A 14204-nucleotide genomic window follows, 5' to 3' on the forward strand; every position below is an offset into this window, starting at 1 on the left:
GTCAGAACACCGGGGAGAACTCCCCTGCTCTTCTTTGAAATACTGCCCTGGGATCTTTTACATCCACCTGATAGGGTAGACGGGGCCTTGGTTTAACGTCTCATCCAAAATACGTGGCCGAGCCAAAGAAGGAGACATTAGGAGGGGATGATCAAAGAGGTGGGTTTTAAGGACGATTTTAAAGAGAGGGAGGTGGAGAGGCAGAAAGAAACATGGTAAGTGGGAGAGTAGCAGAGAGAGAAACAAAAGGTGAAGAAGAGAGTAACAGAGAGAGAAAAGCACAGAAAGAAGGAAGGTAAAGAGCAGGAAAATCACTGAAAAAGGAGAACAATAGATATATGAAGATAGTAACAGAGAGAAAGGAATAGAGTAACAGAGATAAATGAAGTCAGCAACAGAGGAAAGGGAATTAACAGAGGGAAAGAGAAAAACACAGAGAAAAGGGGAGGGTAATAGGCAGAGAGAGAGAGAGAAGAGGGAGTAACATGGGAGTGGGGCTGAATTTCCTGTCTTTGCAAGAGGAAATATTGCTTTATCCACTTGACTTTATCTTCCTAAGATTCATGAACACTACTGTTACTGCCCCAAGGAAAGAGCAACAGACAGAGAGAAGGCAAAGGGGGAGAGTAACAGAAACTCAAGGATCGAGTAACAGAGAACACATTTCTACTGACTTGTGGTAGCACCCACTTTGATCTCTGAAAGATCAATAAATGAGCTAAGTGAGCCCTACATGAATAGAATTGTGAACCCCTGGATAATGTGTCAATATTGTGTCTCGAGAATTTAAAATAAAGTCGTCGATCAATAGAGTATAAAAATGCACCACACAGGTTTTGCATGTCAAACTTCTGAATTTTCCAGGGAGAAGCATACCCCCCAACCCAATATAGAGTTGCATAGAATTACTTAGAGCCTACAGCATAGAAACAGGCCATTCAGCCCAACAGATCTGTGCCATCTTTTGTGCTCCACACGAGCCTCCTCCCATCTTATGTCATCTAAACCTATCGGCATATCCTTCTATTCCTTTCTCCCTCATGTGCTTATCTAGTTCCTTTTAAATGCATCAATATTATTCATTTCAACTATTCCTTGTGGCAGCGAGTTCCATATTCTTACCACTCTTTAGGTAAAGTTTCGCCTGAATTCCCTATTGGATTTATTAGTGACTATCTTATACTTATGACCTCCAGTTTTGAACTCCCACACAAGTGGAAACATTTTCTCTACATCTACCCTGTCAAACACTTTTATAATCTTAAAGACCTCTATCAGGTCATCACTCAGCCTTCTCTTTTCTAGAGAAAAGAGCCCCAGCCTGTTCAGCCTTTCCTGATATGTCTATCCTCTCAAGTCTGGTACCATCTTTGTCAATTGTTTTCACACCTTCTCCAGTGTCTCTATATCATTTTCTAATATGGAGACCAGAATTGTGCACAATACTCCAAGTGTGGTCTAACCAAGGTTCTGTAAAAGTTTAACATAACTTTTGTACCTTTCAATTCTATCCCTCTAGAAATGAACCCCAGTGTCAGATGTACTTTTTTATGGACTTATTAACCTGTGTCACTATTTTTAGTGATTTGTGTATCTGTACGCCAAGATCCCTTTACTCCTCCAAACCATTTAGACTCTTATTTTCCAAGGAGTACGTGGCCTCCTTATTCTTCATACCAAAATACACCACCTCACATTAATCTATATTGGAATTCATTTGCCAATTACACACCCATTCTGTAAGTTTATTCATGTCTTCTTGTGGTTTGTCGCATTCTTCCTCAGTATTAACTATACCTTCAAATTTGGTGTTGTTTGTAGCGTAGAATGGATGCTGGCCTTTCTGTGTTTGACTACCACAGTCGCACAGTTGAGGGGGGAAGGGTTTGAGAGGGAGGCACAGAGCATTTCTTCTTGGAGACTCCAAACCTCTTCAGTCCATTTGCCCGGCTGGATTCAAAGACAGAAACCAGAACTGTTAACAGTGCTGTTAGTTCAGATTGTGTCATCGAATGATGAATCAGTTTCGCTTATTATCTCAGTGAAAATTCATCAGCTCACTGTTGGCTTAAAGGGCACCACAAGGAATGTTTCACACCTATCAACGCAATTAATAATCTGTAATATAATGCATTATGAAACTGGTCCCTGACCATACATGTCAGTGTTTACAAACTATGTTCCATAGTGTTTGCCAAGAGGAAATGGTACCATTGGAAAACAAATATTTAAATGAATGGTAATTTTCACAGGTAATGAGCAGGTGCAGTAACTGTGGTCTGATTCCATCATTGCTCAGTAATCTGTGTCACTCTCATGGTCTGAAGTATATAAACACTGAGTGCAGTGAGTAGGAGACAGCAGGACTGAGCACCAAAGAGAAGCATTGTCCACCATTGTACACAGGCAGAATGAAAACCATCATCTTCATCCTTGCTGCAGTCCAGATTCTCCACTGTTCTGGTAAGGACTGATGTTTTATTTCACATTCTTCCAAAATTATTTTAAACAAAACATTCATTTTACTTCATTCCTTGTTCATTTTTGTTTCTTAACAAAGCTGGATTTTGTTGCTTTGTTGCGTTACAGGACTCCTGGGGGATCATTTTAACTGTGGGCGACAGTGTAAAACAGAGGTTATCAAATCGTCCACCCATTGTTCGCCTCTCCCGATTATAATTTTCCACTGAAATCAATGGAAACTAAAACCTGGAGTGATGTATAAGAGGTGACCAATCTGATAGCACCCGTTTTCCACTATCGCCAAAAGTGAAAATTACCCCCCTCGTCTTCTACAGCATCGTGAAGCCGATTTCTGCAATGAGCCCAACCAAACTTTGGGGCATAAGAATAAGATTCCTGTGGCAGATCAGTCCAGAATTTGTGGATATTTAGATCTCCATATAGTATTTTTAAATCTGCCCTCAATGAAACGAATATATTTAAGGCTGGATTATCCTCCACTATAATGCCTGAGATTAGATGCTGCAGCAGCAGAAAATCAAGGAAAATTTTGCAAGGAGGCCAACCCATGCATTCCCACCTCCCCCAACCCAGCAGGGAGGGTAGTGAGCTGCTACCTCGTCACCCCACCATATGTAAATAACGGTGATGGAGGCGGGGCCTGGCAACCAGCTCGATTTCCCTGCCTTCAGCCACTGATCACTGGGTAGCAATAGTCTCTGGGCAAGCAGCGGATGGCCTGCTGATGCCCGCTTTGGTGGGAGAGGCATGTGGCAGGACTAGGCATCTCTCCCTCACCTCTGACCCCAAGAACTTTCCTAGGTCTCTGCTCAATTTGAGGCCTTTAAGAAAAATTGCTCCTCCCATCCAAGTGGTCTTCTCTTGTCCTGCTGCAGCACCACCTGTATTTCTCTCTTCAGCAGTGGCAGGCTCCCTCTTAGTGGCAGAGATTGGTGGCCCTGGAAAAGGTTCAGAGGAGGGCCAGGAGACTGATACCTCATTTAAGGGCCCACAATTACCAGGATAGACAATGCAAGCTGGGGATTTTTGCTTTAGAAAAGCATAGACTTCAAGCAGATTGGATTGCGGTCTTTAAAATAATGAAAGGATTAGACTCGGTCCAAGATGTTGGGCTAGTTCAGCTAAATAGCTTAGAGAGGATATGGAGCCATTAATATAAGTTACGTAAGCATCTATGTAAGAAACTAGATTAGATGCCAGGAGGTACTTTGTTTCACAAAGGGGGGACATGAAAATGTTGCCAAGACGCTACAGATTCAAAAGGGAGCTGGACGAGTTCCTGGGAGCGGCTGACATAAAGAAGGTAGGTGGGTCACTGGGAGTTGTATAACAGCCAATGTGGTCTCCTGGAGCTTGCTTGATCGGCTTTGGGGGTTGGAGAGGAATTTCCTGAATTGGTGTAAGGTTTTCTTTCCCCTGGTTATTTGAGTCTCCCAGGTTACGGAGGATGGGGTTAAAGTTGTGCAGAAGTTACACCGTGCCAGAATAGGACAGGTCGTATGGTCTTTACCTGTCTTTATTTGTATGTTTCATATTCCACTGGGAGTCCACCCTTCATAGACAATGACCCCTGACCCAGGAAATCAGGGCAGAGTCAGGCCGGCAGGTGGAAATCCTGACAGGAGGAAGGAAATTAAGCCCTGTATCTCCTAGTAATGGGATCCTAAGCACCGAAAATACTGGATTTCCTCTTTTCAGATTAGACTTCAAAATTAAACACATTTTCCTCTCTCATTCTGCCTGATTTTGGTCAGATCTGGGTGGTGGGAAAGGAAAATTGGGCGTGAAAGCATTCTGCTGGATCCATGCCACCAACTGTCATCTGCAGGATTTGCCACCGGAAGTGATGGGAAAATTGTTTGTTAAAAGAAAACAGGAGAAAAAATGGCAGGAGAGAAACTTCACGATGGGGACGAAATTAGTGGAATTGATCTCTTCATCAAGGGAATGGCAGAACATGCTGCCACGTGTCACTGAGGCAACGGTGCTTCAGAATAGAAAAATATACTTTTCCTGTAAGGATGACCGTTATTCCTTTTGTGGTTTTAATCGAAAAGATAGTCAAAATATACTAATAATGCACCAATTTGCTCTTTCATTCAGGACAATTTGTTAATGAATTCGTAGATGCTTCAATTAATAAGCTGAATGAAGAAACTACATTGAGTAATCTCGTTGCCGTGACCGGATATGAAATAAAAGGAGTGAGTACCACCAAACCTAATGAAATTCGACATTCTTTTCTCTCAATCACTGAAATTAAATCTTTCAGTACCTTAAGACACTTAATGATTTTTTTGTTGCTATCAAAAGAATTTAAATATTTTCTATATGGTGAGGATGAATTAAAAAAAAATTATTCCAATGTAATTTCCTAATTTATATGGAGCAGCAAAGTAATCTTTCACCGACACCCTTGCTTCCCCATGGTGGCTGCGGAAGGTTTGCTCGATTTACTTCATAATCTTAAACTGTGCCCAAGTGCTCCCTGAGTACGAGGAACAACTTTGATGGCAGGTCGACGTGAATTGCTATAAGCCTCCTAAGGTGGCCAAGGCAGTGATCCTCTGGGTCCAGGGGCCACGTGTGACAACATTGTGATTGCCAGTACCTACCCACTCTCTCAGGTACCTGTTCTATTTTTCATGGGTTGGAGTGGAAAGGTGTACAGCCAGCTTGAGAGGAAACTATCTCAATGGACCCATGTGCAGCCATGCCGCTAGTACTCAATGCCACAACTGGCAGTCCAGTTAGCTGGAAGAGAACAGTCGATAGGGTGTCTCCAATGCAGGTGAAACCCAACTTCACGGCTCTTTCCAAACTATCTCCTATTCTTCTCGAACCTGCAGCGATTGACACTTGTAACTGGGGTGCCCGAGATTTCCATGGGTCATAGTGTTTGTTAGAAGAAAACTGTCCTGCAATTGGTCCCTCATTGCTTGGGAGCTCCCCTGCAGATGTTTTTGAAGATATCAATCATTCCACAATACTCTGCCTTTTCGCACATTGCTCATTGCTGCCATGTGTCACTGAGGCAACGGAGCTTCAGAATAGAAAAATATACTTTTCCTGTAAGGATGACCGTTATTCCTTTAAATGCAGCTGGCTGCTCAGAATTTGCAAATGGTAACCAGTCATCTTACAGGCTGACTCCCTGCGTAAGCTTTCTGTGTGCAGCGAGTCCAGGCATCGAGGGGTGGGCTGTAGATCGTAACATTTAGTGCAGCCTCCCCCTTCCCCCTGGTGTCACCAGCACAGGTGCACTCATATCACAGGTCTGCGCAGCCTCAATTTTGCTGGGATTGCAAGGACAGGGTTTCTATCTTTTTATATGAAATTTAGCTGGGGCAACATTGGCAATTTCAAATTGGTTCCTGTTACCTGTTTGCTGGATGATGTCTCTCTTTGCTTGTGTGTGTGGGGAGAGGGCTGAACGAATACACAACTGTTGTCCAATTTAAGACCCCAGCAGCTTTTATGCACCTGTGTGTGACATTCATAACATTTGAGTTTGCAAGGTTATGGGGAAGGAATGGGACCAATTGGATAGCTGTTTCAAAGATCGTAACTTGCATGATGGACCGAGCAGCCTCCTTCTGTGCTGTATGATTCTATGATTTCTCTCTGATAATCTTATTGTAAACATGTATTGTTTAAACACTCATCATTGATTTTTCCCTTCTAATACTATTCCTTTGCTAGATTATTCTTACAAACAAAGGCCTGGAGGTAAAATTAACATTTAATGTCCAGGAAACTAAGTGTGTTAAAGAGGCTGGAGTAGTTTTGGCAGAATGTTCACTGAAACCTTTACCATTTGCTGTAAGTATCACATCTATGAAGAACGCACTCTCAGGTTTGCTTGTCTGGTTCAGGTTCTTTTGTCTCCTGGTTCGCATTATGGTAAATACGGACTGCAGTGAGTCCCAACACAGTAACACATCTGGGATGTGAAAGAGCAGGAAAGCAAAACCTGAACATTTTATTTATATCTTCTGAACTTTGAGACATTTGAACATATTCCAGAGCCTGTTCTTTACAAAAAAAAATCTAGGGTCCTAAATTCAACCTCATTTATCCTGTTTTATGGAATGATAATCAATTTAGCAGGGCAGAGGCCCACGCCCAATCTGCATGGGAGTTCAAGCCACTGATAAATTGTTCGGGCCTTTTTGAAATATTGAAATGAGCTTCATGTGCTCACTTCCAAATCGGATTCGTAAATCCCTTTAAACTAGTCAGAATTTGCACTTCGGAAACTCCGACCATTATTTCTGGGTCGCTAATGGCCTAACCAGAGGTCCTTAAAGGCCACTCAGAAAAAGGCCACAAAATGTTCAGAAATATCATTTTTTTAAGTCGTCGGAAGGTGGTTCCACAAAACCCCCCGTCCTGATCACTTCCACCCCATCCCGGAATTACCTGTGGGCCTCAGCGCTGGCCGAAATTTCGGTCGCATTTCCCTTTCCAATTGCTACCAGATTTGAGCACCTTTTCTCCTGCTGCTTCACTCCACCAATTGTTTCAGTTCCTACTCCCCTCCCAATCTCTCCCCCACACCTGACATAACAGTCAATGGACGTTAAAGTAATTCATTGTATGAAGTGCCTGGAGAATTCTGTGAGGGATGTGTCATACCTCAGAACTCTACTGTTACCAAGCACCAGCTCCCTTCCAGTGGTGCCAGGTGCCAATGTCCTTGCCCAATGCTGCCAGGCCCAGGCTGCATTCCAGTTTGCTTTAAGGCCTCCTCTGAAGAACAGCACCTCGACAATGGAACATTCCCTCATTCCTGTACTGAAGTGGCACAGGGAACATCATAGCTAATGTAGATTGCAGTCACTCAAAACTCATTTTACAAAGAATCTGATTTGACCAAGCATTATCGTGCATGAAATTACACCTGAGAACCTGTGCTGTTGATTTATTTCTGTGCCATGTTCTATATCCATAGGTAACCGCCAGTTGTATAAGTACTGTCAGGTATGCAAATTGTGCGATTCAAAATGTTGACCTAACTTGCAAGCGCAAATTAATTATGCCGACCGCAGCCCTTGCAACCACTAAGAAGGCCATTCAAATACCGATAGATGTGCAGTCATTAGTATCTACTTCAAGGACTTCAACGACGAAGGCCGCAACCACTCAGGCACGGAACAGCAACAGTATTGAGACATCAATGGAAGAAAGTATTAGCAATGAACGCTGAAAGAGAAAAGCATGGATGAGGTAATATCACAACTTTTAATTACGGATACTGCAGTATTGTTTGATTGTTCCCTGAAAGACATATATTTTCATTAATTCATCAATTTTAGTGGAAAAGTAGGTACAAGTATCAAATGGGGACACCATTTTCCACTGACATAACTTTTCATTAGAATGGAGGGATGTAAACAACAACTAACATTTATGTAGTGCTTTAACATAGATAGATGCCCCAAGGCGCTTCACAGAACCGTAATAAGACAAAAATTTATACCGAGCCAAAGAAGGAGACATTAGGAGTGGTGACTAATAGCTTGGTCAAAGAGATAGGTTTTAAGTAGGGTATTAAAGGAGGAGAGAGAGTTGGAGAGCTTTAGAGAGGGAATTGCACAGCACGGAGAGATGGAGAGGCGTGCAGAGGGAATTTCAGAACTGAGGTCCGAGGCAGTTCAAGGCACGGCTGCCAATGGTGGGGTGATGGGAGTAAGAAATGTACAAGAGGCCAGAGTTGGAGGAACACAGACTTCTTGGAGGGTTAATGTCACAGAGGTAGGGCTGGGGAATGCAATGTAAGGATTTGAACATGAGGATGAGAATTTCAGATTGGAGGGGTGATGGGTGAGCGGGACTTGGTGCGAGTGAGGATACGTCAGCAGAGTTTTGGAGGAACTGAAGTTTATGGCAGGTGGAGGATGTCTCGGAAAGCATTGGAACTGTTGAGTTTGGAGGTGACTAAGGTGTGGATGAGGGTTTCACAATAGATGGGCTGAGGACAAGAGGAGATGGGCGATGCTAAGGAGGTGGAAGTAGGCGGTCTTTCTGGTGGAGAGGATATGAGGTTGGAAGCTCAGCTCAGGTGCTGACGTTGTGAACAATCAGCTTCAACCTGAGACAGTGACCAGGGAGGGGGGATGGAATTCGTGATGAGAGTGCGGAGTTTGTGGCAGGGGTTGAAGAAGATGGCTTGGGCGTTCCCAAATTGGAGTTCATCCAGGACTGGCTATCAGCCAAACAGTTTGACAACATATTAGTGGAGGGTTGATAGAGGTGGTGGAGAGATAGAGCAGGGTGTCATAAGCTTATATATGCTGTCATGTGTTCGGATGTTGTCGCCGAGAGGCAATATGTAGATGAGGAATAAAAGGGGGCAAAGGATAGACTCTTCAGGGACTTCAGAGGTAATGGTGCAGGGGCTGGAAGAGAAGTCATTTCTTGAGATGCTCTGGCAATGACTGAATAGGTAAAAGTGGAACCAAGCAAGGACAAATCCACTCAGCTGGACAATGGACGAGAGGCGTTGGAGAAGGATGATGTGCTTAACCATGTCAAAGGCTGCAGAGAGATTGAGAAAGATGAGGAGGGATATTGCACCACAGTCACAGAGGATATATTTTGTGACTTTGATTCGGGCTGTTACCATGCATGGTGGAAACGTGATTCAAGAGATTCTAACATGGCGTTGCGGGACACGAATTTGGGAGGCGACAACACGTTCAAGAAAATTGGAGTTAAAAGAGAGATTGGAGATGAGGTGGTAGTTTGCAAGGTCAGAGGGGTTGAGAGTGATTTTTTTGAAGAAGGGTGTGATCACGGCAGTTTTGAAAGAGAGCGGGACTGTACCTGAAGAGAGGGAAACATTTTCAACATCAGCTAGCATGGGGGCCAGACAGGGAAGTTGGGTGGTCAGCCGTCTAGTGGGAATGGGATCGAGAGAGGAGGAATACGACCTTATAGAAAGATGAGTTCAGAGAGGGCATGAGGCAATATAGGAAAGCTGTTAGAGAAAGACACGGGTTCAGGGCCAGAGCAAGGGGAATCTTGGAGGAAATTTGGCTTTGTGGGCAACGGGAAGAGGTGGCAGAGGCAGCTGAATGGATGATCTCAATTTTAATGACAAAGAAGTCCATGAGCTCCTTGCACTTGTTGTTGGAGGTGAGGGTGGAGGGGGCAGAGGAGAGGGACATAGGAAGACAGTTTGTAGCGGAGAAAAGAAGCCGGGGTTATTTTTACATTCCAAGATGATCCTGGAATAGTGAGCGGTCTAGACAGAGGAGAGCAAGACGCGATACTGCTTGATGTGGTCCAGCCAGGTCTGGCGATGCAGGACTATACCATTTATGCATCAGATACATTCAAGTCCACGCCCCTTGAACTGGAACCATTGGAACAGCCAGACTTGCTTTGATGTATCATCTAAAAGATGGCACCTCTAACAATGTAGCAGTGCCTTAGTTTGGGACGGAGGTGTAAACCAATATTATGTCCTCAAGTCCAGGAGTAGGACCTAAATCTACAGCCTAATAGCGGAGGTACATTAGTCTTTTTAAACCACTGGAGTCTGAAACAACAGAAGTCTTGAAACAAAACAGTAAGTATTACATATTTCCAGATACACATCAGTGTAGCTGTTAGAATGAGTTTAAAGTGATTGGCACATTAATGGGATGATCAAGCAGCATCAGGGCTAATTTTAACTCCTGGCAGGAGAAGACGGCAATCCTGGTTGGTGACATCGCCTGAGACCTGGCAGATTTTAATTGCCGGGCCTCATTGGTATGCCGCCAGTCAGCTGTTCACCTGTTTTGGGCGGAAAGCAGCAGCTGGCCAGTGTGGGGAGCAGGAGGGCGGTACCGAGGATTGGGCGGCCCAGAGGCTGCCCACTAGCACCATGAGAAGGCTCCAGGCATCAAGATATGTCGAGGAGGGGGCTTGAATGGAACTCAATATCACCCGTTTTGAGTCCCTGCCCAAGTTGCATTTCACGCCCCCCCCCCCCCTGTCTATTAGGGCCATTGCCTTGGTTTGAGAAAGGTTCACATTACATCCCAACATCTGCATGTTTCAAAGATCAGCAATATATTGGGCAAGTGGTTTTGCTTGAAGGTCACCAAAATTTTCCTGTTGTGATTAAACTGAAAGATTATTGAATATTCAAGTTTGTTTTTATTTGGGACAATCTGTGCCCAGTTGCTGGTACCAGTATTTAATTAATGCACACACAGAGCTGGGGGCAAAGGAGATATCTGCCTTTGCATTTTGTCTTGTTGACAAAGAGAAATATCAGGGAAATTCCTGCACAAGATCTGTTCTACCATTTTCCTATCAATGTTCCTGAGGGTAGGAGGAGGTGGTGCTTCTGGAACTGAACAATTAAAGATGATACAGGCAACATAAATATCTGAGGGAACTGAATGCTATTGATCACAAGTGCAAAATATGGAACCAAGTCAAATAATTGTCTTTTTTCTGATAAATGACCTTTCAACTTGTAACCAAATATTGTTTATGAATAACTTGTACAATGTTTGATCTGAAATTCAGTTGGAAAATGTCAGTTTATTCATTCTTTTATTGACTTGCAGGATTAACGAGAAAAGTGGAAAAGAAAGGCAAAACCAGACAAGGAACATGAGTCAATACTCTGCAAGGCTTCAACACATCTCTGCAGTCATTTAATTTTGCAATGTTGCTTTTAAAGAATATAATTTGCGGCTTAATAGCTAAAATATTTAGGCTTTCATAACTATACCTTATCACACTGGTGTTAATGATTTGTCACTGCTAAGCAACATGCCATTAACTATAATGAAAATAGAAGTTGAAGCTTTGGCACTTACCACACACAAGTGTTCTGTACTCTTAAACGAACTTACAAAATGCACTCATAATTGTCCCTGTCCAACACATCCTTTGATGGCAGGTTTGATTTACTTGTTGTACTTAAGATTAACAGAGTGAAAATAAAATAGAATAACTTCTCCCTCATCTAATTCTTCAATAGTCAACGAATTACATTCTCACAAAGACCAGCCCCGAGTCTGCCCATATTTATCATGGGTTTCTGTGCTCTTGTGATGAAAGTTTTCAGCAACGTGGAGCGTATTAGAGTCCTTTTCACCTGGGTCCACAGACACTTTGTGGGGAATTTCAACTCCCAGGAACGGGTGGTTTGGGGGTGGGTGGGAAGTTAACATAATAGAATTTTGCAGCGTGACTGCAACCCGGCTCCAACACGCCCACGTCCCGGTTTAATGGAGGTGTGTTTGGCTGTGTGCGAGTAAACTACTCTCTGGAGGCGGGTTGATAATTAGTTAGTTATCAAAGCAATTTACCTGATTATTGGATGTACAAACAGTGACAGACAGGAAAAGTCCCTCTGGTCCATCCAGCCTGTCCCACACAATCATGATAATTTGGTATCACAATATATACATTCCCCACCACATGCCATGTGATCTCCTGGGAAAGGCAAAAAAACAGAAAAAATCCCTGGCCAATTTGAGGGAGGAAATCTGGTCAATTCCTCTCCGACCCCTTTGGCGATTGGAACTAGTCCAGGAGATCACTGTGGCTCTGAATTCTATGCATTGCATTACATTACCTACCTTTTGGAAGAGGTGATCTCCGCATCAGCCAGAAACAGGTCCAGCTCTCACTTGAAGGTATTCAGTGAATCGGCGTTCACCGCACGAGACGGCAACTTATTCCAGAGGTCCACTATTCTCTGGAAAAGACCCACCTCCTGACATCTAACCTAGATCTGGTCTTGTACAACTTAAAATTGTGACCCCTGGTCCTCCCCAATGTATTTAATTGAAACAAACTGTCAACGGGGAAATAATCGAGTCCTTTCATCATCTTATAAACCTCAATCAGATCACCTCTAAGTCGATGTTTCTCTCAAGTGTAGAGTCCCAGCTCTTTGAGCCTATTTTGATCATTAAGATGCTTTAAGCTGGGAATTAATCTAGTGGCCCTCCTCTGCACACTTTCCAAAGACTCAATATCACTCATCATGTGAGGAGACTGGACACAGTATTCCAAATAAGGCCTGACCAAGCTCTTGTACAAGGACAAAATAGTGTGCTTTGTCTTATAGTCAATTGTGCTATAAATGCACCCCAATATCCTATTTGCTCTAGATATCGCTTCACGGCAGCGCTCATGAACCTTTCGAGACCAATGCACTAGAATGCCCAGATCTCTTACATTCTCCACCTGCTTTAATGCTTTTCCCTGAAAGGTATATGTATGTTGAGTATTTGTCCTGCCCACATGCATAACACTGCACTTTTCTTAATTCTACCTAAAACAATATTTTCACCAACGTTAATATCACTAATTTTATTATCAACATCATTAAATTGTAATAGTTGAGCATCATCTTCAAGAGTGAAGACCGATGCAAAGTACTCAGTTAATATTTCTGCCATACCCAGTGTCCTTCAATGGTCCAATACAGTCTTTGACTGTCCTCTGGCGCTTCACATAACTGAAAAAGCTTTTCCCATTACTTCCAAAATTGTCTACAATCCTCTTTTCCATTATCCTTTAACTGATCTAATAGCAGCCTTTGTTTTCTTTAGCTGCTCTTGTATTTTTCTCTGTTTAGTTGAGTATTGGATGCTTTAAGATTGTGGAAACATTTTTGTTTATATCTTATTTGTCTTTGTACATGACCAGTCAGCCTCCTTGGCTTTTTCTTACCACATTCCCTTCTTTTGACTTTGGGTACATTTTAGTCTTCCACATCTTTTATCTTGTTCTTAAAAACTTTCCATTTTTATTCCACATTGGTCTCATCACCACCCAGTAGGGTTAGCCAATTAACCCGTTACAAATCATCTGACATTTTAGCAAAATTAGCCCCTCTGAAATCTGATACAAATTGTAGATTTTTTTCTACCTTTGGTTCTACCAGCCAATTGAAACCGTATAATGTTGTAGTCATTATTGCCCAGGTGCTCCCCCATACGGAGGCCCGATATTTGGTCAGACTCACTACTAAATACCAGATCTAATGTATTATCATCCTTGGTCACTTCATTGACATGTTGGGCCCGATTTTAGCACCCGCTACCGGGTGCATTCTCGGCGGGGGGGCACCGAAAATCCCGAAATCCCGGAGCGGGACCGGATCGCGCCTCGATCCCGCCCACTTCCGGGTTCCGCGCTGACGTGCGGGGGTGTGTGCGCAGCCCCCGCTGGTGGGACTCCCGCAGGCAATTAAAGCCAACGGGATGCCACTTGAGTGTATTTACTTTGGTTGTTCAGGTCATTAACTGACCTGATTAAGGGACTGTGTGTGATTTTGGATAAACATGGGACTGTTTCACACACTGGGGGAAACACTCCCAGTTGAAATGGACGTGTTGCAGCCGTCAGCCTGTGGCAGCTGCAAAGGTCCATTTGACAGGTGGTGGGTGGAGACCCTCAGCCATTGCAGGAGGCCGCTCTGTCACTTGGGACAAAGTTTGGCCTCCACCACCCTCCTCCTGATGGTCGAAGTCACCAACCTGCACACTTACCCCGGGGTCCGGAGACATGTACCTACCTTGCGGACCCCCTCACATGTACATCTTGCGGATGGGGGCCGCCGTAGCTGCAGTCATGACCTCCTCGGAGGGCGAACAGCATCACCAGCCTCACCAGCCTCGCCATCCACCCCGTCCACCTCTGACACGTGGAGCTCCACAACAGAGTGCTGTGACACATCCACCTGTACAGCAGGA

At 43.8% G+C, this 14204-nt stretch overlaps 1 protein-coding gene across 1 annotated transcript; it reads left to right on the forward strand.

Moving 5' to 3' along the window:
- The first annotated feature begins 2325 nt into the window (after positions 1 to 2325).
- On the forward strand, positions 2326 to 11447 carry LOC137323361 (secreted phosphoprotein 24-like). Its single transcript, XM_067986847.1, has 5 exons — positions 2326 to 2463; positions 4588 to 4688; positions 6187 to 6306; positions 7439 to 7713; positions 11055 to 11447. Exons 1-4 carry the CDS (start codon positions 2412 to 2414, stop codon positions 7691 to 7693), a joined length of 528 nt encoding a protein of 175 aa, XP_067842948.1. The 5' UTR covers positions 2326 to 2411; the 3' UTR covers positions 7694 to 7713; positions 11055 to 11447.
- The last annotated feature ends 2757 nt before the right edge of the window (positions 11448 to 14204 follow it).

The sequence above is a fragment of the Heptranchias perlo genome, chromosome 7 (genome assembly GCF_035084215.1).
Source record: "Heptranchias perlo isolate sHepPer1 chromosome 7, sHepPer1.hap1, whole genome shotgun sequence".
NCBI lineage: Eukaryota > Metazoa > Chordata > Chondrichthyes > Hexanchiformes > Hexanchidae > Heptranchias > Heptranchias perlo.

Coding starts and splice junctions, on each gene's coding strand:
- LOC137323361 (XM_067986847.1), top strand. CDS start 2,412: ATGAAAACCATCATCTTCATCCTTGCTGCAGTCCAGATTCTCCACTGT. Junction 2,464..4,587: donor CCAGATTCTCCACTGTTCTG/GTAAGGACTGAT, acceptor TCTTTCATTCAG/GACAATTTGTTAATGAATTC. Junction 4,689..6,186: donor CCGGATATGAAATAAAAGGA/GTGAGTACCACC, acceptor TTCCTTTGCTAG/ATTATTCTTACAAACAAAGG.